This window comes from Mustela putorius, unplaced genomic scaffold, assembly GCF_011764305.1.
Source record: "Mustela putorius furo isolate JIRA1106 unplaced genomic scaffold, ASM1176430v1.1 tig00003834_pilon_pilon_pilon, whole genome shotgun sequence".
In the NCBI taxonomy this organism is placed as follows: Eukaryota; Metazoa; Chordata; class Mammalia; order Carnivora; family Mustelidae; genus Mustela; species Mustela putorius.
Window position 1 is genome coordinate 21,035,472 of NW_025421987.1, and position 24,232 is coordinate 21,059,703.

Sequence of the window (24,232 nt, forward strand, 5' to 3'; positions counted from 1 at the left end):
CTATACAACCATGACATAGTATGAAAGCAGTCATACCCAATATATAAACAAATAAGCATGGCCATGTTCCAATGAAGCTTTGTTATGGACACTGAAATTTGATGTATTATGAAATACTATCTTTTTTATCTTCATAATTACTTAAAAATAGAAAACACAATCTTTGCTTGAGAGCCATATAAAAGTAGATCGTGAGCCAGATTTGGCCTTCAGACTGTGACTCCTCATCTAAGCATCTTTACTTCTTCCATTTCTTCAGTCTTACATTGAGGGAGAAGAATCTAAGGCTCAGACTGTCTACTTTGTTGTGTGTACTTAAACATCTTCTTTCCATTAGGATCATTCTCTTCTGATTTTCATCTCTGTTTCTATCAGTTTCTTTTTCTGAGTTTAGAAATTACTCAGGTTGTTATATCATGAACAGAAAGTCAAAGCTGTCTTCAACTTTGAGCTTGTTCTTCATCTTGTTTATTTATTCTTTAGCCTACTCTTGTGACTGATTTCTTACCTTTTTTTCTTTTTTTAAGCTTCCAGTTATATAGAACTAGATGAAGTTTTCCAATGGAGCTTTTTCATGCCTTTGTATTTGTTTATGCTATTTTTACTTGTCCTTTTTTTTTTTTTTTTAAGATTTTATTTATTTATCTGACAGAGCGAGAGAGCACTAGCAGTGGGGGACAATGGAGAGTGAGAAGGAGAAGCAGACTCCCCACCTAAGCAGGGAGCCAGATGTGGGGCTTGATCCCAGAACCATGGGATCATGACCTAAGCTGAAGGCAGATGCCTAACTATCTGAGCCACCCAACCACCCCTCCCACTTGCCTTATTAGAGAGAATATCTGCTTATCTTTAAAGCAGAGTATATCTTTCTAAAGGTGGATTTTTGTTATATAGTCTCATTCTTCATGAAATCTTTTCTACCTCCTGCTACAGTTAGCCATTACCAGTACCATCAGTAGATATGACTGCTTCCTGTGCTTTGGCCTATACTTACTTATACCTACTTGTATCACTACTTAAATTACTCCTTCATTCATGCATCTCTTACTCATTCTGGTGTCCCAGTTCAGCCATGCCTTATGTGTAATAGGTAACCTTCTTCCAACATTTTGCCATGGCTTCTACTCTTCAGCTTTTTTCGGGTTTGTCTCAGTTTCTTTTCTTCTTTTTTTCCCCCTCATTTCTTTTGAGACATATCTGCTTCTTTTCTAAGTGCAATGTCTAAATCCATGCCTTCAGTGTCTTTCAGCTAGAATGCGATAGCTTCCTAATCAGAGAGTACTTTTCTTATGTTGACCTTTGCTTTTTCTATCAACTTCCCTTCTTTATAGCTATCAAAGTGATTGTATTAGTTGGATATAGGTTCAGTTGTCCTAACAGAGACCTAAAATTACAGTGGCTTAACAAAATAGAATTTTATTTCTCATAATAGTGCACACAAAAGTAATGTAGGCCTACCATAATAGCCCTTTGGTGGTAGAGACTCAAGTTCCTTCTCCTTTTTTTTTTTTTTTTTTGGCCATTTATAGTGTTCTCCCTTGCCTATCTAGTCCAAGGTGCCTCACTACGGTGCATTTTAGCAGGAAGGGAGAAGTAATGGGGAAGGGAGGCCATTTTCTTTTCTTTTAAGGGCATGAACTAGAAGCTCCTATATCAGTTCAGTTCAATGCCGTTGACTAGAACTGGTGGGATTCTGGAGCTGGCTCCTACTTGCTCTATTGGCTTATATCAGCTATCTAGAGCCAGTTAGGTACATCTCTTCCCAATTATGTGTTCAGGTACCTCGCACTAGTTTGAAATTGGCCATAGTGGGAATATTCACACCACGGAAAATGACAAACAGTACATATCAAATTTCCCCAAAAGTGGTTAAACATTTAACTCTACACCACTAGCTCACTATCTAGGGTAGGCTTTAATGGCCATCCCTCGCTACCACAGACATGGGGGATTGTAGTCTTTATCCTAAATAGGTATGTGCTCAGCTAAAAAATCCAGGATTCTCTTGACTATCCAGTGCTGTTTCCTAATAGTTTCCAAGAAATGATTGCTATTTGGGTGGCAAAATTTTTCTTTGTGTAAATTGATCCCTATTTTTGTTGGATATTAACGTATCTTCATTATGTTATAGGTATTTATGTTTCTACTTTTCTCCGCTATGTAAGAGCTCTGTAAGATCAGAAGATGATTCTTGTTATTGTGTATGTAAGACACTGCATAGTGCTTTTCATACAATAGATATTCAATAAATAAGTTATTGATTATATATTTTCACTTTCTCTTGGGCTTTCTAGAGATTGTCTTAACATGTATACTTTACTGAAATCCTCAGGCCCGGGGACCATTTGTCTCTGTACTTCTGGTTCTTGTATGATACTTGATCTATAATAGACCCTCAATAAATGGCTACTAGCATGAATGGATGGATAAGTATATGGAAGGACGAAAGGAAGGATGTTAAGGACAGTAGCTTCAGCTACCCTTCAGCTGTCATGGCAGTCTGGTGTTATAATATTGAGCTGCTATATACTTTGTGCTAAGTACAAAGGATACAAAGTAGGTCCTAGATATTGGGAAAGTACAGGCTATTGTGAGGACCAGCAAGAAGAGAGAATATTATGATAGAGTGTGTAGGTGATCCTGCAGGTAGACTGAAATCATTAGAAAGGATTTATAGGGAAGTTGTATCTAGAGCATTTAGTCTTCTTGAAGTCTGTCTTGAAACACAGAATCATAAATAGGACCCAGAGGAGAGGATAGAGAAGTCAGGGAGGAAAGGCATTTAACCTGGATTTGAATCCTGGCTCTGCCCACCATGTAACCTTGAAAAAATTACCTAATCTGAATTGGTTTTCTGGGAATGTTGCCATCATTTTATCTGCATTGCTCTCCTTTGCTTGGAATGTTCTTCTGCCTTCTTTTATTATAATTATGTAGTTTTTAATACTTCATTTTTTTTTCATGGCCTTTCTGAAGTCTTTGTATAACATAGCTTCTGCCGCCCTCCTCTTTAGTGTTTTCCTCCTAGATGCCTGTGGTCTTAGTTTGGGCTGCTGTACCCATATCTTAGACTGGGTGGCTTAAACAGGTTGTTTCTTACAGTTCTGGAGGTTGAAAGTTGTGAAGTTGGGGTGCCAGTATTGTTGGGTTCTTGATGTGGGTCCGCTTCTTGATTTAGACAACCATCTTCTTGCTACAACCTCATGTGGTACAGAGAGAAAGAAAACAAGCTCTCCTGTGTCTTCCTGTAAGTGTACTAATCCCATTATAGGAGCTGCACCCTCATGACCTCACTGAAAGCTCATAACCTCCCAAAGGCTCCACCTCCAAATACCATCTCACTGGGGATTAGGGCTTCAACACAGGCTTTTGCAGGGGGAGGGGAGCACAAGGACACAGGACACAGGCATGTAATCTGTAACATCCTCACATTATCCTCTTGAGTTTTTTCATAGAAATATTGGTTCCTATGTTATTTCAATTAATATGTATCTGTCTATATTTTACTGTATGTTCTTTGAGGACTGCAACCCTCTTATTCATCTTTATATCCTAATGCGTAACAAAGTTTTGTGCTGAGTAGGTGTCTGTATGTGTTAGTTTTCTTATCCCTGTTCTAGCATTGTTAATTTATTTTCATTAATAATTTTCTGGGAATACTTGTGAAATCATGCTCAAAGACAGCTGCCTATTTTAACTAAGAAAACCAGTTCTGGCCTGGACTAGATCATGTTTTGAAATGTCTACTGTAATCCTGTTTTGGGAGTATCATTCTGCTTATATTTCTTCTAAACTTTTTTCTCCTAGATAATGAAGGTCTTAGAAAAATGTGACTTGTAATGTCTCTTTTAACTCTGTAGGGAGCTGTTTAAACTGTGCTAAGGTACTTGCTGCCTGGGAGTGGTACCCTGCAGATCTGTTTTCCAGTCACACCTAAATCTAGCAGCAAATGCCTTTCAAATTTATCTTTGTAATAGCAAATATTTTGTTGAATATAGGAATGATAAAGACCATCTACACCAGCATTATTCAGTAGAACTTTCTGCAGTGATAGGAATGTTCTATATGGCCTCTGTCTAGTAGTAGGGTAGGCCACTAGCCAATGTGGATCGTACACCTGAAGAATTGAAATTTAAATGTAGATCATACACCTGAAGAATTTTGAGCACTTTAAATGTATATCGTACACCTGAAGAATTGAAATTTAATTTAATTTGATTTTAATTTAAAAAGCCTCATGTATTTTGGGGCCATTGTATTGCCCAGGTATAAACAAAGTCCAATAGAGTGCTATTTGTTGTGGATTCTGGTGATGAAGAGAGAGTAAAAGAGATAAACGTGAAGTTTCCTTCATAGCCATTGAGTCATCAGGTTCTGTTAGTCTTTCTTGAGTTCTGTCTTTCCATTCTTTATTTTCATATCTGTCTGAAACGTGGTCATCACTGTCATTTCTAGCCAGTTCTAGAGACTTTGCAAAGAAGTTTCTTAATAAAGCACTACTTTAGTCACCTTAATTATATTACTGGTCTACTGACATACCTTCCCTGGCTCCCAGTTCTCTCTGGAACCCTCTTCAGTCTGCATTCACGATCTTAAGGGTTTGCTCCAACTACAAGTTCAAGTCTTCTTGAACCTTAGTTGTCTTTTTAATCTTATTACCATTCCTTGGCAGTTATGTACACCCTGTCCTCTTTTGTGTTGTCATATATAGAAGTACAGAAAATTTTAATTTTTAATTTATGAGAACATCCAAAGCATGTTCCTGTAGAAATGATGAAATCTACTCTATATCTGCAAGCTGCCCTGAAAAGTTTCTTTATTCCAATTATCTTTAATTCAGTAATTAAAGAAGTGCAGTCTACTCCTCATAGCTTCTCCCATTTTTTGGTTCTTCTCAACTATTCTCTAAATACTCAGTTTTTCTTTATAACTTCACAGAGGTTGCAATGGTCTCTGGGGATGGCTGTGGTGTTGAAGGGTTGAAATTTTTATTACTTGTAATTTAAGAGAGACGATAGCCTCAAAGGCAAGAGTTCATTCATTTACTCATTCTACGGATATTTATTACTTACCTCTTACATGGTAGACATTATTCTAGGAGCCAGGGTTATGTCAGTATAAAACAAATAAACAAAGAAGAAATTTTTATCTGCATGGAGCATAAATTCTAGTTGAATATTTTATAATATCTACCCTTCCTCCAAACCAGTATACTTAGATGTAAAGCTTAATGTGTAAGCAAATAATAAACATTCCATTTAGTACTAAATTATGATTGAAAACTGCTTTTTATGTCATTTAAGTTGTGAAATTAAATTGATGTTATTAATTTAACGTCTAAAGATTGTTTCTTTTGTATCATTTGAAACAGAGTATCCTGAAGATGTAGCTCCTACTGTTGGCTTTTCCAAAATTGACCTTAGACAAGGAAAGTTTGAAGTCACCATTTTTGACTTGGGAGGTGGAAAAAGAATTCGGGGAATCTGGAAGAATTACTATGCTGAGTCCTATGGGGTAATATTTGTTGTGGATTCCAGTGATGAAGAGAGAATGGAAGAGACAAAGGAAACAATGTCAGAAGTGCTAAGACATCCTAGGATATCGGGAAAGCCTATACTGGTGTAAGTAACGTTGCTGTCATTGTAAACGCAGAAGCAGTGACATTAGCCAATAAAGAAATTTACCTGTTACAAAATAAATAAGCAAATAAGCTAAAATTGTCACATCCTAATGTAATAAAATGTGGTTAACTGGGAATTGTTTTGGTCTCCTTAGTAATTAAGGATTGAGGCTGTGTTATTAAGAAGAGTTATACTTAGATCTTCTGGGTATTCAAATATAAACTCTTTGTTTTATTTGATAACTTACTTTTTATAAGAGTCTGCATTTTGAAATGACCTATTAACAAGGTTCTAGGATGTTTTTCAATTTTTTCCCTCTTTTAATAATTTATGTTTTGTGTTTGTCTTCTTTTTCTTGAAGAGTATTTTTTTTTTTAAGATTTTATTTATTTATTTGACAAACAGACATCACAAGTAGGCAGAGAGGCAGGCAGAGAGAGAGGAGGAAGCAGGCTTCCCACTGAGCAGAGAATCCGATGGGCTCGATCCCAGGACCCTGGGATCATGACCTGGGCTGAAGGCAGAGGCTTTAACCCACTGAGCCACCCAGGCACCTTGAAGAGTATTCTTATTTGGACGTTATTTAAAAGGTTTATTCTTCTAAATTTCTAATTTTTTTTTTAAAGATTTTATTTATTTGACAGACAGAAATCACAAGTAGGCAGAGAGGCAGGCGTGGGGGGGGAAGGGGGGCGCGGGATGCAGGCTCCCTGCTGAGCAGAGACCCCCCCCCCCATGTGGGTCTCCATCTCAGGACCCTGAGATCATGACCTCAGCTGAAGGCAGAGACATTAACCCACTGAGCCACCCAGATGCCCCTGATTTCTAAATTTTTATTCCTATATTTCCAAATTGAATGTGTGATCTGTGTTGTTATCAGCTTAGTCATGTGCTTATATCATTTTGTTCAGCTGCCTAAACATATTTTAAAAAGTGACAATGGGCAGTCACAGCCTTTCTGCATAGTAAACACCAGATGGTGCTATAAGACATAGAAAAATGAAAGTCCTTTAAATCGCTCTTAAAATCAGAGTAAACGGAATGTGTGCCATTGCCTTCTTGTCCCTTTTTCCTCATGCCTGTTTCATTACTGAGGATTAAAAACAACCAACCAGCTTATCGTGTGGCTAAATGAGAAATTGTAAGCAGAGTTTCTCGGTGGTCCCCAGCAGTAAATGAATATTTTTAAATGAGGCAGTTTAGAAGCTTTCATTACACAAAGTAAGACTTTATGGCATCATTTATTAGTATAGATCCTATGGCTTAATTTTTATTTAACCAATTAGTGAAGTTATTTGATTTGTGTAATCAATTCTCACCTTTATTGAATCTGAAGGAAAGTTTAATAGACATATGTATGAAGAATGAACTGTGTTGAACCCCATAGGCTAAGATTCTCTACACATTTAAGCAAAGAACAGTGACTTCTAAAGTAAAAAGTGTTAATGACTGAGATGACTGATGCTCATGTGTAAAATAATTGTGTGTTCATTTTTAACCCTATAGTCATTTATTTAATTTATTCTTTCATTCATTCATTCATGTGTTAAATCAGCAATATTTATTATGCATCCACTATGTGCTAGGCACTGTTCTGGTGATGGGGATACATTTGGGAACAAAAACAGTATAAATCCATTTATGATCTCAGAAGCTTACATTCTAGGGAGTGGCATACACAATAAATGTAATAAATAAGATATATCATACATTAGGTGATAAGAATATTGAAAAATGCAGGTAAAATATCTGGGATCCTATCGTGGTGGTATGGCAGTGGTATGTTACTCTTATAATTAGGATAATCACAGTAGGGTGTTTTGTTTTGTTTTTTTAAGATTTTTATTTATGAGAGAGAGAGCATGAGCGGAGGAAGGGTCAGAGGGAGAAGCAGACTTCCCGCTGAGCAGGGAGACTGATGCAGGACTCTATCCAGGGACTCCAGGATCATGACCTGAGCCAAAGGCAGTCGCCCAACCAGCTGAGCCACCCAGGCGCCCATCAGAGTTGATTTTGAGGAGATGACACCTGAGACAAGAGAGGCAATCATCTAGATGTATGTGGAAAAGCCGCAAGGCAGGAGTGTGCAGTTCCTAAGTGACTACAGTTAGCACTGACTAATCAAATAATGGTCAGCAAGAGACCTGCTGTCTGTTCTCTCACTTCTCTCACCAAGTAGATTTTCAGAATAGAGGGTGAAAAACTCTGGAAGATCACTGACTGGGGGTTCCCTCACCATTACAATTTTGTAATCAGGGCAATCTCACAAAGACATGAGAATTAATAATGGATACTATAATTTGCTTCTGAAGTATGGTATGGTTCCCCATTTGACCAGTTTTTTTTCCCGGGGTATTTTACAACTAAAGATTTTTTGTTAATAAAGATAAACTGCTTTTTGAAATGAGTATGCTTCAGAAATATACAAAATATACAAGAAATACACATTCTTAATAAATAAACATGTAGGTAAGAGTGAATTAAAAAATGTTGGATCAACCACGTGAGCCAATCACTACTAACATTTTGATGCATTTCCTTTACACATTTTTGCAAAATCTGTAATGTACACAGTTGTGTATAATATATAAAATTTTGTATTCCATCTTTTCTTACTTTAAAAAACATGTATGTATATTTTAATTTATTTGTTTGTTTTTAAGTAAATTGTCATGACCCTGAGAACAGAAGTCACATGCTCTTCTAACTGAGCCAGCCAGGGGTCCCTGTACCCCCACTTTTTTTTTTAAATAAGTTTCTAAATTCCTCTTAAATACCTATACAAAACCTATATTTGGGAATTCTCCTGTTTACCTTTTTCTCTCTGACCGACAAGTAGTTTCTCTTATTGATGTTACTGTCTTAATATCCTTTGAGTCTCTACTTCTCTGTAATCCTCTCTGTAATCCATTTACACTTCTCCCCTGTGTTTCTGAGAGCAACAGTCTCCTAAGCAGTCTCCCTGCATTCTTGCCCATCTAAATTGCTAGCAGGAGACTTTTTCTTTATTTGATGTTTTTTAAATTTATAGAATTTGATATTTTACAAGAAAATTTGATGTTTTACAAAACCAGTACATGCTTTAACAAGTGAAACAATGTGGAATATATAAAGGCGATGAGAGCTCTTTAAAATACACTCTTGGATAATAAGTGGGAATGACCTCTGACAGAACCCTGCTTAGTGCTAGGACCTGGTGGGTTGTGGAGACAGAGGGGGAGGGTACCTGAATCAGGAGGCAGGCTACAGTGTCCCTTCTTGCACTTAGCTGCTTCTTTCCAGCCCACAAACATCAGGACCTATCATGGGCAAAATTCAGTGACAACATCTAATTTCTTCTCTTCATCCCTGTCTGAGCCTAAACTAGCTGATTTAGGACCAACAGGGCCTCTCAGAACTCACTTCAGTACTTAGGTAACTTTCCCTTTCCACCCTATAATGATGAACAAACAGCAAACAATATAACACCTCTGAGAAGATTCAGCCATTCAACAGAAATAAACTTGAGAAATTAGAATATTATTTATAATCACAAAACTACAAATTGAGAGAGCCAGGATTCATTCATGCTATGGGAAGCAAAGTTAGATGATCACAGTAGCTGGTGCTGGGCAGTCTCTGTCCTGGCCTGACTTGCCTTTGCACACCAGCCTGACAGCAGGTGTCATTGAAAATGAAGCCTCAGCCAAATTTCACTTCATGTCAGACTTGAGGGCTCTCTTGAAAGGTCAGAATCATAGAACATCACCAGTCTTCTGTGTTTTATTAGCTCAGAAATTCTATTTTACTGTTCCATAGCATTTACTACTTAATGAGTATAATATTTTGATTAAAATCTCTGAAATAGTGGTGAAAAGTTGAAAAACCATGGATTTAGAGAGAAGATGGAGAGTCTGGAACCTGGATTCTAAGAGCTGTGTGAATTTGTTTATGACCCTGGCAAATCACTCTACTTCTTTGCACTTAGTGGCTAAATGCCTTTTCTATATTAAAAGTATCTGTAAAATATTGTAATTCTGCTTTTGTATTCAGCTGCTATAATCATGTGAACCATACTGTAGGGTATTGTAAGAATCCATTTCAGTAAAACAGTAAAAGTGATTAAAGAGAGTCAAAATAGATGCTATTCAAATGTTCTGCTCTGTAATCATGTTAACCTGTTTATTTACCTAGAGTTTTCCTTTTACTCTTTTAGCTATAATAGAGATTTACCTTATACTCTGATAAGGTATGAATTATATTATCTGCCTCTGTGTACTTCCTCCATACTCTTCCTTTAACAATTTATAACTTAATTTAAAAAAAAAAACTAAGATTTGATACTCTGGACAGATAAAGACCTCTCCAATAGAAAAAATAAATAACTTTTGGAGTTCTATCAATAGCACTAGAATCAACATAATCCCTAATTTCTTTTTTAGTTGAAATATAGTTGATATATAATAATAACTAATATATAATATTAGTTTCAGGTGTACAATGCAGTTATTTAACAATTATATATACATTACAAAATGCTCACCATGGTAAGTGTATTTACCACCAGTCGCCATACAGTTATTACAATATTATTGACTCTATTCCTATGTTGTACTTTTCCTTCCCGTGACTTATTTTATAGCTGGAAGTTTTACCTATTTCACAACCTCCCAACCCTCTTCCAGCAGTTAGCCCAAATTTCAAGCTCAACACCTACCAAGAAATTCTTCATAAATAATATAAGGCCCTATTTATTGATTACTTCTGGAAGGAACTGAGCTGAAGCTTTCCTTTTTTATGGCTGAATCTCCTAATACTTAAAACTGGGATAACTCTGGAGATCCAAGGCTAAAATTTCCTCCCAGGATAATTGCTAGCACATTTGAACTCTTGGAATGATGCCATTTTCTCATTACATACTGTTTTTCTGTGGAATTATATGACCTAACTTTGGGCCAAACCTTGCAAATTAGATGCTTTGCAACAAAAGTAATATAGAGGAGTTTCACTCAGGGATGAAAATATAGTATCTCTGATATGAACTACTAGGTGTTATGATTTTGGATAGAAAAACATTTTTTGACCCAGAGGTCTTTGCACCTATGATGGCCTCCCAGAACCCTCTGAAATCACATACATGATCCTGAGTGCATGTGCATTTTTCCTTGGGAGCAGATCCTAGCTCTCATCAAATTCCTAAAGGATTTCATTACCCAAAAGGTTAAAAACTATGGCAGTGAGTTTCCATATTAGGAAAAGCAATAACCAGGGTTTTATTATTACTTTTCCAATAGAAGAGTTTTTATCTCTAATTTTATATGCCTCCTTGAGTCACCTTTTTTCTAGACAGTATTATAGGAGAACATTTGCAAATTTCTTTGAGTCCTATTTATTGTAAGTGCTGAGAAGTTAACTAGAGTTACATATTATCCTGTCATTAGATTTTGAGGAAAATGCACTTTTACCAAGTTAGACCTTTAAATAATAAATAGGAGAACCTGGGCCCTTTTGAGATTGCTAGAAACTCTCTAAGTATGCAAATATGGACTGCCTGTCATTTAATCCTGTTGTCCTTAGATGTAGTGCTGAGTCCTTTAACTTACTATTTTTACCATCTGAAAACCCTACTCACCCTACTCACTGGCTTAAGATTTCTCTTCTTGTAGTGAAACCTTACCAGGCTGTTATCTTCATCAACCTTATTTAGTTATATCATTGATTCATCTCCAAACTTCCTTCCTAAAGTCTTCCTTTTGTCTCTACTGGCATCAACTTCACTCTTTGCAGCTGTAGTTCATAGTGAAGCTTCTCAGCGGGTTAACTTCCTAGATAATTTATGCATAAGAAACCTTCAGAGGTTGCCATCCTTCCCTTCCCCACCTGAATGCACTTTATATAAAAACAATATAACAAAGAAAAACCTGTTGGTAGTGTTATTAGCAAGGTGTTTTTGGGGACCATCTGCATCAGCATCGGCCCAGACCTTTTAAATTTTTGAGGGTGTGGCCAGGGGAATGCTTCTGGTTTTTTTTCACAGGTTCTCCAGATCATTCTGATGCACAGGAAAAGTTGAGGGCTACTGGTGTAGGAGAAAGTGGGTTTTGGAGTCAGGCCTTGGGCAGCTCACTTGTTCTTTCTGAGCATCCATGTCTACACTTGTAAATAAGAATTTTAGTATCTGTGTTGTCATATGAGTTTCAAATGATGCGTTTAAAGCAGCTAATGCAGTCCTTTATTAATGTTCTGTAAATGTGATGATGGATATGAATAGTTATTGTTGATGATACTCTGTGCCTGGATGGAGATGGTTTAGGAGAGCAAGTTTTAAAGTGTCTCATCATATGAATTCAGGCAACGTGAAACTTTTGATTACAGAAAATGATATAATTTAGTAGGTGAGAATATGAGCCCAAGTGCTCATAGTAATTTTACCAGTAGGTTTCCTAATATTGTACCTCTAACACTTAGTAGTTTTTTCTCTTTAAGTAGTAATTTAAATGAAAAAAAAAATTACTTTTAGTGCCTACTGAGTGTGTGAATAAAATATATATGAAATGTTCAACTAATTAAATATCCTGTTGTTTTGTTGCTTAGGCTAGTGTTTTTCTTTCCTTTTTTTTTTTTTTTTTAAAGATTTTATTTACTTGAGGGTGCCTGGGTGGCTCAGTGGGTTAAGCTACTGCTTTCAGCTCAGGTCAGGATCTCAGGGTCCTGGGATTGAGGCCCAAATTGGGCTTCTCTGCTCATCAGGGAGCCTGCTTCCCCCTGCCTCTCTGCCTGTTTCCCTGCCTACTTGTGACCTCTCTTTTTGTCGAATAAATAAACAAAATCTTAAAAAAAAAAAGATTTTTTTATTTATTTGAGATAGGGAAAGAGAGCATGAGCAGGGGGTAGTGGCAGAGGGAGAGGGAGAAACAGAATCACTGTTGACCAGAGAACCCAATATGCGGCTCCATCCTAGGACCCTGAGATCATGCCCTGAGCTCAAGACAGACACTTTGACTGAGCCACTCAGGGGTCCGTCTTTCTTCCTTCCTTCCTTTTCCTCCCTTCCTTTCTTTCTGTCCGATTTTTAAGTACTCTCTACGCCCAACATAGGGCTTGAATTCACAACCCCAAGATCAGGAGTCACATGCTCTGTCGACTGAGCCAGCCAACCAGGTGCCCTAGAGTGATTCTGATTAGTTTTAAAATATAACAATGAAAATTATATGTGATACATGTGATGTGTTGCTTTGCTATGAATCTTTCTGTGCTTAAGTCTTGCTTTAAAAGCACTATGTGCAGATATAAATACTAATAGAAGATTACTATTTTACAAATCATCTGGACATAATTATGCCAGTGAGTAGTAAATAATACTTAATATTCTCAATTTCTGTGATAAACAGTTTAGGAACAATTAAAAACAAGTGTCAGTAAGGTACTAAATAAAAGATTATAGTGCAAGTTTAGAAGGGACAGAAGAAATTTATTGTTTAAGCAGTTGTCACTTACTGACCCTCATTTTGTTAAGGCATTGAAAGTTAACAAAAATATATACTAGAACTTGATGCCTGAACAAAAATGTTGAGATCACTGATCTCATTTTCAATAGTTAACCTGTGATTTTTAAGTTAACTAACTATACTATTTTTAGTTTAATGAGTGAAGGCTTGCTTTGTCACTGACTTTAGAAGTTTCTGATGTGGAGGCACCTGGGTGACTCAGTGGGTTAAACCTCTGCCTTCGGCTCTGGTCATGATCTCAGGGTTCTGGGATGGAGCCCTGCATCAGGCTCTCTGCTCAGCAAGGAGCCTGCTTCCTGCAGGCTTTTTCTTCCTGCACCCTCTTTCTCTGCCTGCCTTTCTGCCTATTTGTGATCTCTATCTGTCAAATAAATAAATAAATAATCTTAAAAAAAATTATTAGAAGTTTCTGATGTTATAGCAGGTAAGGGCTATAGAGGAAAATTATGACTCAGTAGTGATGAAAAGTATGTGAAGATCTATAAAATGAAAAGAGACACTGAAACATGGGACATCTTCATTCAAACTGGAAAAAATGTCTAAAATAGCTTCTTTATTTTGAGCCACAGCATGGACAACACCAACAACACAATACCTTACAAGGATTTCTTTTTTTGTATTTTATAGCTAGTCCAAATTTCTCCTTAGTAGTGTTAACATATTCTTTTGTACCGTTCACTATCATTTCAATATTGTTGATGCTTTCTCCTTGTTCCTCTACTAAAAGAGATATCTGAATGAAAAGGTCCCTTAAATCCTTTATTTGGTTCTCCAAATTAACAAGTTCCTTGTGTCTCTGTTCTATCTCCGAGAGTTGTGCTTTAGTGATAGTGATTTCTGTAAGTAAGCTTTCATTAAAAACTTCCCATTTTCCTTGATAAAGCATATCATTTACTTCTTCTTCAGGCATTTCTTTTCCAGCAACTTCAAGCTGACGGAGAATAAATGTCTTGCACTTCTCTTGCTTTGCTGCTATTGTGTCATTGTATGTAAACATAGTTCGCTGAAATTGGCGGAACATCGAAGCATGCTGAGATTTAAGTATCCTTGTCACCACTGACGATGGACCACTTTCAGCCTCTGACTTTTTAACTTCTTTTGTTAAATCATCCAGACCTCTGTTAATGTTTTCTGCTTGTATTTTTATCCCGTTTGTAATGCTAGACTCTCTCTTAAGTAGACTAAACCTTCTCATTGAAGCCACCAGACTTCTCTGTTGTTGCCCAAATTTTTGAACATCATCTGTCAAATTGTTAATACTCTCCTGTAGTTTTTGAATCTCATGTAGGTGTCTCTCAGCTACAGGCTCTCTTTCATAAATAACCGCTTGCTGCAAAAACACCCCTTGTTCTGCTTCTGTAGTCGACACATGCCTCTCTCTAGAGAGTTCGATTTCCTTTGTTCGTTGCTTTAGTTCTTGAAGTCGGTCTTTCATCATACCTTTCCTCTTAAGAAGCAAAAATAAATGTGTCAAACAAATAAGTTTGGCATTTTCTTTCAATAGCAATTGACTTCACATAGCTATGTGTGTCTTCCCGAAAAATCCTCTTAGTTTTCTGAAAAGAGGTTGAAAAATTAGAGAAATCACTAAGAATTTCCTCATAAAGATAACTGAATAGGAAAAGTAATGTAAAATAATTTATAAGTTACTGTGCATCTCGTGAGCCTATTGTGAGTCCTGTTTGATTGACGTAGCTAAGAAAGCAATGATAAAGATACAGTAGCCCCCCAAATAAGTACTTCAGTGTCATGATACTGTCACATAATAGATTTTTGTACATACAGAGGATATATCTTAGAATAGAAGATTTGGCCATATCTTCAAGTTTTAGAAGTAAAAGGACACTCCGAAAATGCCCTTATTAGTAAAGATACTGTTCCCAGTTTATTTGGCCTATGTAATGTTAAACTCCTTTTGCTAAATATGCATAATTTAGTTAAAATCAGTATAGTGACAGGGCAGATTCCATTTGAGGGCTTGAAATAATATAGATAATGTTGAATTTATTTTAAAATATCTGAGGCTTCTAGATGGATTAACATTTAACATAGCTTTGTTTTTTTAATCCATTGCATACATATGAAAACATATTCTTGGTTTGATTATGCTGGTTTCTCATTCTTAGCATTCCTTTCAAACATATCCAGACTTAGAACAAAATTTATATCCATTCATATTAAGTGCTATTTTTTCCAAACAGGAAGATACATAAAGTCTTGTTTTGGGTGCTGATAATATTGACATCATATCCTATGTTGTTAGTTATCCACAGGATTAAATTTGGTGTACATAATTTATAAATAGTGATTTATATACATATGTTTTTTGTATATATATATCAAGTGAAATGAGTAAGTGGGAAAGCAAACTGGTGCAGCCACTGTGGAAAATAGTATGGAGGTTCCTCAAAAAATTAAAAATAGAGCTACCCTATGACCCAGCAATTGCACTACTAGGTATTTACCCAAATAATACAGGTGTACTAATTCAAAGGTATACATGCACCCTAGTATTTATAGCAGCAATATCTACTTCCAAATTATGTAAACAGCCCAAGTGTCCATGGGCTGATGAATGGATAAGGAAGAAGTGTTGTATATGTATATGTATGTGAATATATGTGTGTGTGTGTGTGTGCGCACACACACACAATCGAAAGTTACTCAGCCATGAAAAAGAGAAATCCTGGCGGCGCCTGGGTGGCTCAGTGGGTTAAAGCCTCTACCTTCTGCTCAAGTCATGATCCCAGGGTCCTGGGATTGAGCCCCGCATCAAGCTGTCTGTTCAGCAGGGAGCCTGCTTCCCTCCCCCTCTCTCTGCCTGCCTCTCTGCCTACTTGTGATCCCTGTCAAATAAATAAATAAAATCTTAAAAAAAAAAAAATCCTGCCATTTGCATTGACATGGATGGAGCTAGAGTATATTATATAAGCAAAATAAGTCAGAGAAAGACAAGTACCATATGATTTCACTCATATGTGGAATTTTTTAAAAATTAACATATTTAAAACAAATGAGTAAAGGGGGGGAAAGGGAGAGAGAGAGAGAGAGAGAGAGAGAGAGGCAAACCTAGCAACAAACAGTCTTAACTATATAGAGAAGAAACTGATGGTAACCAGAGGGAAGGTGGGTAAGGCAATGGATTAAATAGGTAATGGGGAGAAGGAGTGCACTTGCTGTGATGAGCACTGGGTGTTGTATGGAAATGTTGAATCACTGTATTGTACACATGAAGCTAACATTGCACTGTATGTTAACTAACTGGAATTTAAATAAAAACTTAAAAAATATATTGACAAAGGCAATCTATGTTAATAAAATATTTTCACAGTACATCTTGATTTTAGAAATGCACTTAATAATACCTTTCATGATATTTTTGCAGATAAGAAGCTGTTAGGAAATTACAAATAGTGCATTGAAACACGCATAATATCAGTATAAACCAGAGAAAAATCAACCAGTATTACTAACGTTATGTTGTTATGCTATCGGGCTTAGTGTTTAATATGCTTAAGTAAATATTTTTGTCGGTAATTTGGATATTGTCACAGATGGCATACTTATCAAATATGTTGATGGCAAAGAATTTGGAGTGATTTTCAGAATGTTGAAGTACAGAATTGGGATTCAAAAATTAAAATAGCACAGAACACTATACTAAAAGTAACAAAATTATGTTTAACCAGGGAAAATGTAAAATATTGCAACTAGTTGTTTAGAAAACATCTATAAAATGGAAGATACTGTGTTCATAGCGGTGCTTAGGAAACTTACTGGAGATTTCTATCAGAATAATCATGCTTTCATGAATAACAGTATCATGTCTAGACTGAGTAAGAAAGATGACTCTAGGCCAGATGACTCTAGGCTATTCAAAGCAAGTGGAAGAAGGACTGTGTTAAGTTCTGATGTTTTGAGATGAAAATTCATAAATTGGAAATTTCCAAATGGTCAGGGAAGGATGAGATTGGAAGACCATAGTACAGAGAATCGTTGAGAGGAATGGAAATACTTGTCCTGCAAAAGAGATCTAGGGAATATTTACAGCTATTTTCTGAAATGTGTAGGTCTGTATATATAAGAGGGATTAGACTTATTTGGCATTATTCCAAAAGACAATGGATGGAAATTACATGAAGAGAGGTTTGATTTAGTATAAAAAAGAGTTTTTGAATGGGTAGAGTTGTCCCAAGATGGAATAAACTGCTTCATGAGTTAATAAGCTTGTCATCGCTGGAGGTGTTCAAGATTCTTGAATGATGACCCAGTTGAGAATGTAGAAATGAGGCCTGCATTGCACAAAAAGTTAAACCAGTGTCCTAATAATTATTCCTTTCGCTTTAAAGGGCTAATATTTTGTCAAAGAATTATTGAGTCCTACTATATGCAAAATTTTAAATGCCGTAGTATTTATTCAGTAGTACCTGTACTTGAATAATTTATTCTCTGAGGGGAATTGGACAGTATATAATTAAATAGATAAACGAGACAATTTTAGATCTTGGTAGATAATTAAGCAAGTCTTCTCTAAGGGGGTATTTGCTGTGAGACCTAAAGTTGAGAAGACGAAGAGCCAAGGAACACTGTCTGGGGTGTAGGAGATGGGGTGCCAAGTCAATGAATGGGATTCCAGAAAGAATCCTAATAAGTTAACTAATCAATCTGTATGCATTTTTCTTATGGGGAAATTGAGAATCAGAAAAGTTAAATGTCTTACCCAGAGCTTGTTAGTAGTAGTACTGGTTAAATAATGTCAGATTTCCTGGCTGTTAGACCAGTGCTTTTCCTGTATAAGATATATAACAAATTTCCCAGAATATATATATTACATAAAGCTTGGATCATGTACATGCTCTTTTGTGTTGAGTATTTTATTAAATATCTTATGACTGTGTTGGTATTGATTTTAAAAACACTCAAAAACATTGGGAAGTGATTATAGAAACTTTTTTTTAGGTGGCAACTTTCTGAAAGCAGAATTAGCAACCATAATTTACTATATACCTCTGATAAAGACTGATTGTCTTTCCAGTGTAGAGGGAGGTTGATACTAATTTCAGTTAGCTTAATGATTTATCTTGAATAGTTCCCTACTCTTTGTTTCATTTAGTGTTATTTATTACTTCCTTATCTGTATGCTCTCTCTGGCATTACTTTATTGATTCTGAAAATAATTTCCTCCCCAAAGTCTTTAAGATGTCATGCTACTTTTGTTATAGCTGTAAACTTTTTCTTTTTTAAATTGGCTTTTAAATATGATTTTTAGGGGACCCTGGGTGGCTCAGTGGGCTAAAGCCTCTGCCTTCAGCTCAGGTCATGATCCCAGGGTCCTGGGATCGAGCCCCACATCGGGCTCTCTGCTCAGCAGGGAGCCTGCTCCCCTTCCTCTCTCTGCTGCCTCTCTGCTTACTGTGGTCTCTGTCAAATAAATAAATAAAATCTTAAAAAAATATATTTTTATTTTCCTCAAATTAACACATACAGGCAGTTTAAGAAGTCAAATCACTGCACAGGTTGTCAAGATAAACTGCTGATATCTGCCTGCTCCACCATATCTCATTTCCAGTTCCCCATTCCCCAAGGCAGTAATTTTCAACTCCTTAGCTCTATGTTGCTTTTAAACTCTCTGTTTCTAAGTAATTTGTCTATGTAGGTGTTTCTGCTTTTTCGGTTCTAAATATTATATTGAATCTCTGCTGTGAAAGATATGGATTTAACCCTCCTTTAAACACCAAGCCTTCCCTCAGTTTTTCCTTTCAAAATAGTTATATCATAATTTTTGGTTAGTCAGTATTCTGTGTTTACATTATCATAATTACACATTTTCCTAGTTCATATATTACGTACGCCAGAGTCACATAAGGTACTATGGTCATGTTTCCTTTCTCAAATAATTTTTTTTCATTGTTTCTTGGCCTTTTCAGTGGATAGAGTTAGGAAATGTGTACTTTAAGAAAGCTTTTCATTGAAATGTTTGCATGTAATGAGAAAATGCCCTAAATTCAAATGTATAGTTTGATGATTTTTCACACGTACATGTAACCACCACACAGATCAAGAACGATGTAACTTTTAAAATTTCTCTTGAAGATGCTAATTACCTAAGTTTTTCAATTGCCTCATTTTGTGTGTATGTATTACTAATTCATTCTAAAACTCTTCAGCTGAACTGAAAGTATCCTCTCAATATTTAAATATAGTAGGTATTCTTTTTATAGTAGGTATTCTTTTTCTTTTATTTCCTTTATATTACTATATCTTTTGAGACTTCTTTTCCTGGAACCATCTAGTATGACCTGATTTACCCCATAGCTCTTGCGTTTAGATATTTTTCTCTTTTGTGTATTATCTCCCAATTCCCACTTCCTCATCTCTTTTCTTGGTTTATTCTCTTGATTTTGAGGCATACCCATAGTTTTCTTTCAAAACAAAAATGTAGTGAAAACTTGTATTTCTGAAAGTGTTTTTTTTATTCTACCCTTAACACCTGAATAATATATTTTCTGCAGATATAATTCTTACTTGGAGATTATATTCCCATAGAATTTGGAAACGTTTTTGCATTTTTATATAACATCCTTTGTTGCCCTTAAGAAATCTACTATCAGATTCCTGGTATTTTATACAGGATCTTTTATTTTCTTCCTTTCATGAAAGTCTTGGCCTTTTCTTTTTATTCTTGGTGTTCTGAAATTTCACAATAGCATGACCTGGGGTACATCTTTTTGCATTAAAATTGCTGGAAATGTAGTTTTTTTTTTCAAGTTGGAAATTTCATGTGTTAAGGATTGGGGGGTTCCTAATTAAAAAAAAAAATCTCTCTTCCATTTTCTTTGTATTCTTTTCTTTGAAATTCCCCTTATTTGGATGTTGACTTTCATAGCTATTCCTCTTTCTTAGTGACTTGCCAGACGCAACACAACTAAAAAATGGCAGAGCCGTACATTCAGATATAAGCTTACCTGGTTGCAAATCTGTTCTTTTTTTTCCCCATTCTATAGTGAATAGAGATAGGTTATTCTAGTGAAATATACAACAATAAAGCTGATCTGTATCAAATATTGTATTAGTGTATAAATACTATAATCAATTAGTATAAATTACTGTAATACTAAAATAAAAATGTTCTTGCAGGAGGTAGTATATCAGAGCTAAAATAATTATCCTGTTTGCAGCTTTATTATGACCATTAATGTAATTAGACCAAATTAAGCACTTTACAGTTGAGAAGAGGAAGAAGATTTGGTTCTGTTCGCATAGACCTGTGTTACAGAAAGTCTTTAAGAAATTTTAAATCCTATCCTTGGTACCATGTAGAGATGAGGATTTTTATATTTTGTTTTGGCTTGTAGTAATAAGCTGAGATAAGAGAGATAAGAAGTGAACTATACTTCATTTCTGTATACATACACAGATTTCTGTTTTCTACTAACTTGTTAGTATGAATTCTTATAGCTACAATGTATATACTATGTGAGACATAGCTATGTTGTTTTTTGTACTTAAAAAATAATGACTTGTGTTCTTGATATGTGGGGGAAAAAAGGAGTTAAAGTATTAGGGGATCAGATGAGAAATATAAGAGGGTACCAAAACAAATAAATAAATAAATCTTTAAAAAAAAAAAAAGAGGGAAGTATATCTGTGTATCTTGACTGAAAGTCATAGGTGATTATAGAGATAACTAATTCAGAATGTTCCTTAAATCCTTGTTAGTCTGTTCAAAAATGGACTTAATGTAGGTACTCATGTACACTTACATGTTATATATAAATTGTATTTTCTAGTAGGTGCATGCTCATAACTACATGCATGACTATTTCCATCTTTTTTTTTTTTTAAAGGTTTTATTTATTTATTTGACAGACAGAGATTACAAGTAGGCAGAGAGGCAGGCAGGAAGAGAGGAGGAAGCAGGCTCTCCACGGAGCAGAGAGCCCGATGTGGGGCTCGATCCCAGGACTCTGGGATCATGACCTGAGCCGAAAGCAGAGGCTTTAGCCCGCTGAGCCACCCAGGCACCCCAACTATTTCCATCTTAATTGCTTAATCTTATAGCTTCATAAAATAGAATATTAGGCAAGGTGAGATATCAAAGCATGTTAGAATTTGAAAGTTGGATGGAGTTCATGAAGCCGTAAAGTATAATAGCTTAGGCTGCATAAAATTGATGAGACCACCATTGTAAGTAATCTTTTCTGTACCTTAAATTTATTTTCTTAGTGTTGGAAGACTTCTATCCAAATATGAATCTTTCAGCCTTTTTAACTTACTCTATTGCTATACAGTTTTGAATTGTAATATTAATAACTGACTTATCTTTGAGCTTAAACACAGTATTTGCAAAAAGAAAGAAGACTAATTTATAAATATGGTAATCAACTTTGGAAATTTGTTCTAGGAAACAGAAAAGTAAACCCTATTACAAACAGGGGACATTCCCAGAAACAGACATATGAATAAAAATTACCTAATACTTTAAGAAATATGCCTTGGGATAGATATGACAGATTTATGGACTTTTTTTCAGTAAGACATTTCTTTCTATAGTTAACTATTAAATACAATATTTTAATAAATGTAACAGTTTTTTACGACATAAAATGGAGTATTCTTTTGCTTTTATGAATGGAGACAACTTGTAGTATTTTCCTAATTCAAGGTAAAAGCAGCTGTTACTGGAAAAATCACCTCTTTTGCTACTTAAATATTGGAACTAAAAAACAGAATTTGGCAAATTGCGTATATTCTCTCAAAGCTTAAATTATCTGATATTTTTTGTAATGCAGTCTTTTTTTTTTTTAAGATTTTATTTATTTATTTGACATACAGAGATCACAAGTAGGCAGAGAGGCAGGCAGAGAGAGAGAGAGAGAGAGAAGAGGAAGCAGGCCCCCTGCGGAGCAGAGATCCCGATGCGGGGCTCCATCCCAGGACCCTGGGATCACAACCTGAGCCGAAGGCAGAGACTTTAACCCACTAAGCCATCCAGGTGCCCCTATAATGTAGTCTTTTAGTGCTTTTTTTATTCTACTTATTTGTTGTAAATAAGTTGTTAAATTAACTTCCTTAATGCAACAAGACCATTTTTGTTTAAATACTTAAGAATTCTATAATTTTGAACTTTCATTTATCTGATTAAGTTGTGTGTACATGAAATGATTCTTATATTAAATTTTAAAACTACATAGCCATGAAGATAATATGTTATTGGTGTATCACAGCCAACTTTCAAGTACACCCTTAAAATATTATTTTGAGTGACAAGGAGTTATTAAGTTCTAACATTGTAGGAATTAAAAAGTAACTTTAAAGAAATATCAAAAAATAAAATAAATTTTGGTTAAGCTTCTATATATTGCATAAGTTTGAAAGTATCAGACCTACCTATATATATGTTGCATTTAAATAATGCGTACTTAAATTTTTTAAAGTGTCAAATCAAATATATTTACATAGAATTTTATAATTTAAGTACTTTTAATATACTAAACCATTAAAAATATGAGCATTTTGATATTTTTACTGTAGTCCTTTTACAACAAAATTATTTTCTACTTTCTTCCAGTTTAAAAGATTTTTGGAAACAGCAATGAAGAAATTAAGACCTTATAGAAAATTACCTTAACTTTAAAAAAAAAAAGTGCATGTGTGTCAAATTCAGGCATAAGCTTCTTTTCACAGTTAAATGTAAAAGTGTTCTCTAAAACAAGCACAGTATGACTAATTTATAATCTGTCTACAAAAGAAAGAATTTTAAGTTTGTTTTTAGCAGGTCTGACTTTCTCATGTTTCCAAAACGAGAAGTTATTTTTTAAAGGAATTTAAAAAAAAGTTGATTTTTATTAGAGTGGTTTATTTATAAGAGCTCTACTTAAATATGGAAACTTATTCAGTATATTAGCAGTATAAATTAACAGTTCAGCTACCTGCTGCCTGGTCCAACTCTGAACAAACCAGTAACTTTAATTATCTATTGAGTTAGTTTAAAATGTGACACATTTCAGTCTATGGATGTTTTGCATTGAAAAGTAGGAAAAAAAAAGAGTAGTTTATTTACCTTTGTCTTGTTCTTTTTGTTGCTTTCCACTTGGGGTGTTGGAGTCCTGCCCTTAAGAGAAAAACTGAGTATCATCTATAATGTTTCAATCAATTATTTAAGCCTGTGTCTTATGATTCACAGGCCAATTTCTGTATGGTTTTCATATCGTTAATGTAATTGAAAGCCGAATAATGAAGTCAAGTAAGTTAGACATAAAGTTGTCCTTTTGCTGTTGGTATCAAATGAGAAGAACAAATTGCTTACTTCACACCCGGAGAATCCGGTTTTGCCAGTTAGCCGCCCATTCTTGAGATTAAAGGAAGATCATTTTCATTGGAGCTAGCTGGTAACAGGAAGTCCTTGTTAAACTGCCTACATAGAATATTTGGCACAGTCTCTGTAATTCCAATTCTGTATTATATATAAAATACATTACTCACAAAAAAAGGTGATTTGTATTTAAACAGAGGTTACTTTGTTTTCTTTAGGTATCAAAACTTGCTAAAATATACAGAATTTAGAATAAATAAGAATGGAAACAAGCCTGGTATAAAGGCTTTTTGTTCCGTTTACTTTAAAATGATTGAATTCTGTTTTATTTTAGGAAATCCCAAAGGCTTACCTCATGAAATATCGAATTTCAGAACTACAACAGCCAGAAAAGAGCTTGTCTTTAAACCTTCCACCCTTTTCTTTTTACTTATATCTGCTATTTTTTTAAAAAGATTTTATTATTTGTTTCTTTGACAGACAGAGATCACAAGTAGGCAGAGAGGCAGTCAGAGATAGAGAGAGAAAGAGAGTGGGGAAGCAGGCTCCTTGCCGAGCAGAGAGCCCAATATGGGGCTCGATCCTAGGACCCTGAGATCATGACCTGAGCCAAAGGCAAAGGCTTAACACACTGAGCCACCCAGGCACCCCCCCCCCACCCTTTTTAAAAGATTTTATTTATTTATTTGGCAGACAGAGATCACAAGTAGGCAGAGAGGCAAGCAGAGATTATATCTGCTATTTTAACTTTAAAATAATTTACTTGCATAGTTTCAGTGCCGAAAACCCCAAGTTGTGCAGCAATCTGT

At 35.4% G+C, this 24,232-nt stretch overlaps 2 protein-coding genes across 6 annotated transcripts in view; one reads left to right on the top strand and one right to left on the bottom strand.

Annotated features, from left to right (window-relative positions):
• The window catches only part of ARL13B (ADP ribosylation factor like GTPase 13B), a 68,983-nt gene that overhangs the window by 15,688 nt on the left and 29,063 nt on the right, over nucleotides 1-24,232 (top strand). For 3 of the 4 annotated variants that reach the window (XM_013046121.2, XM_004773022.3, XM_045088241.1), the window contains one exon: nucleotides 5,372-5,621. The exons of the other annotated variant lie outside the window; for it this stretch is intronic. In XM_013046121.2, the coding sequence (XP_012901575.1) occupies nucleotides 5,372-5,621 (250 nt within the window). The remainder of the gene's footprint in view (nucleotides 1-5,371; nucleotides 5,622-24,232) is intronic. 4 annotated transcript variants of the gene reach the window in all.
• STX19 (syntaxin 19) lies at nucleotides 13,625-23,422 on the bottom strand. 2 transcript variants are annotated; one of them, XM_004773017.3, is made up of 2 exons: nucleotides 23,172-23,422; nucleotides 13,625-14,555 (listed from the first exon to the last, which is right to left on the bottom strand). In XM_004773017.3, exons 1-2 carry the CDS (start codon nucleotides 23,244-23,246, stop codon nucleotides 13,662-13,664), a joined length of 969 nt encoding a protein of 322 aa, XP_004773074.1. In that variant the 5' UTR covers nucleotides 23,247-23,422; the 3' UTR covers nucleotides 13,625-13,661. The 2 variants fall into 2 exon arrangements, with proteins under 2 accessions (XP_004773074.1, XP_004773075.1); XM_004773018.3 differs by having other exon boundaries at nucleotides 13,625-14,664.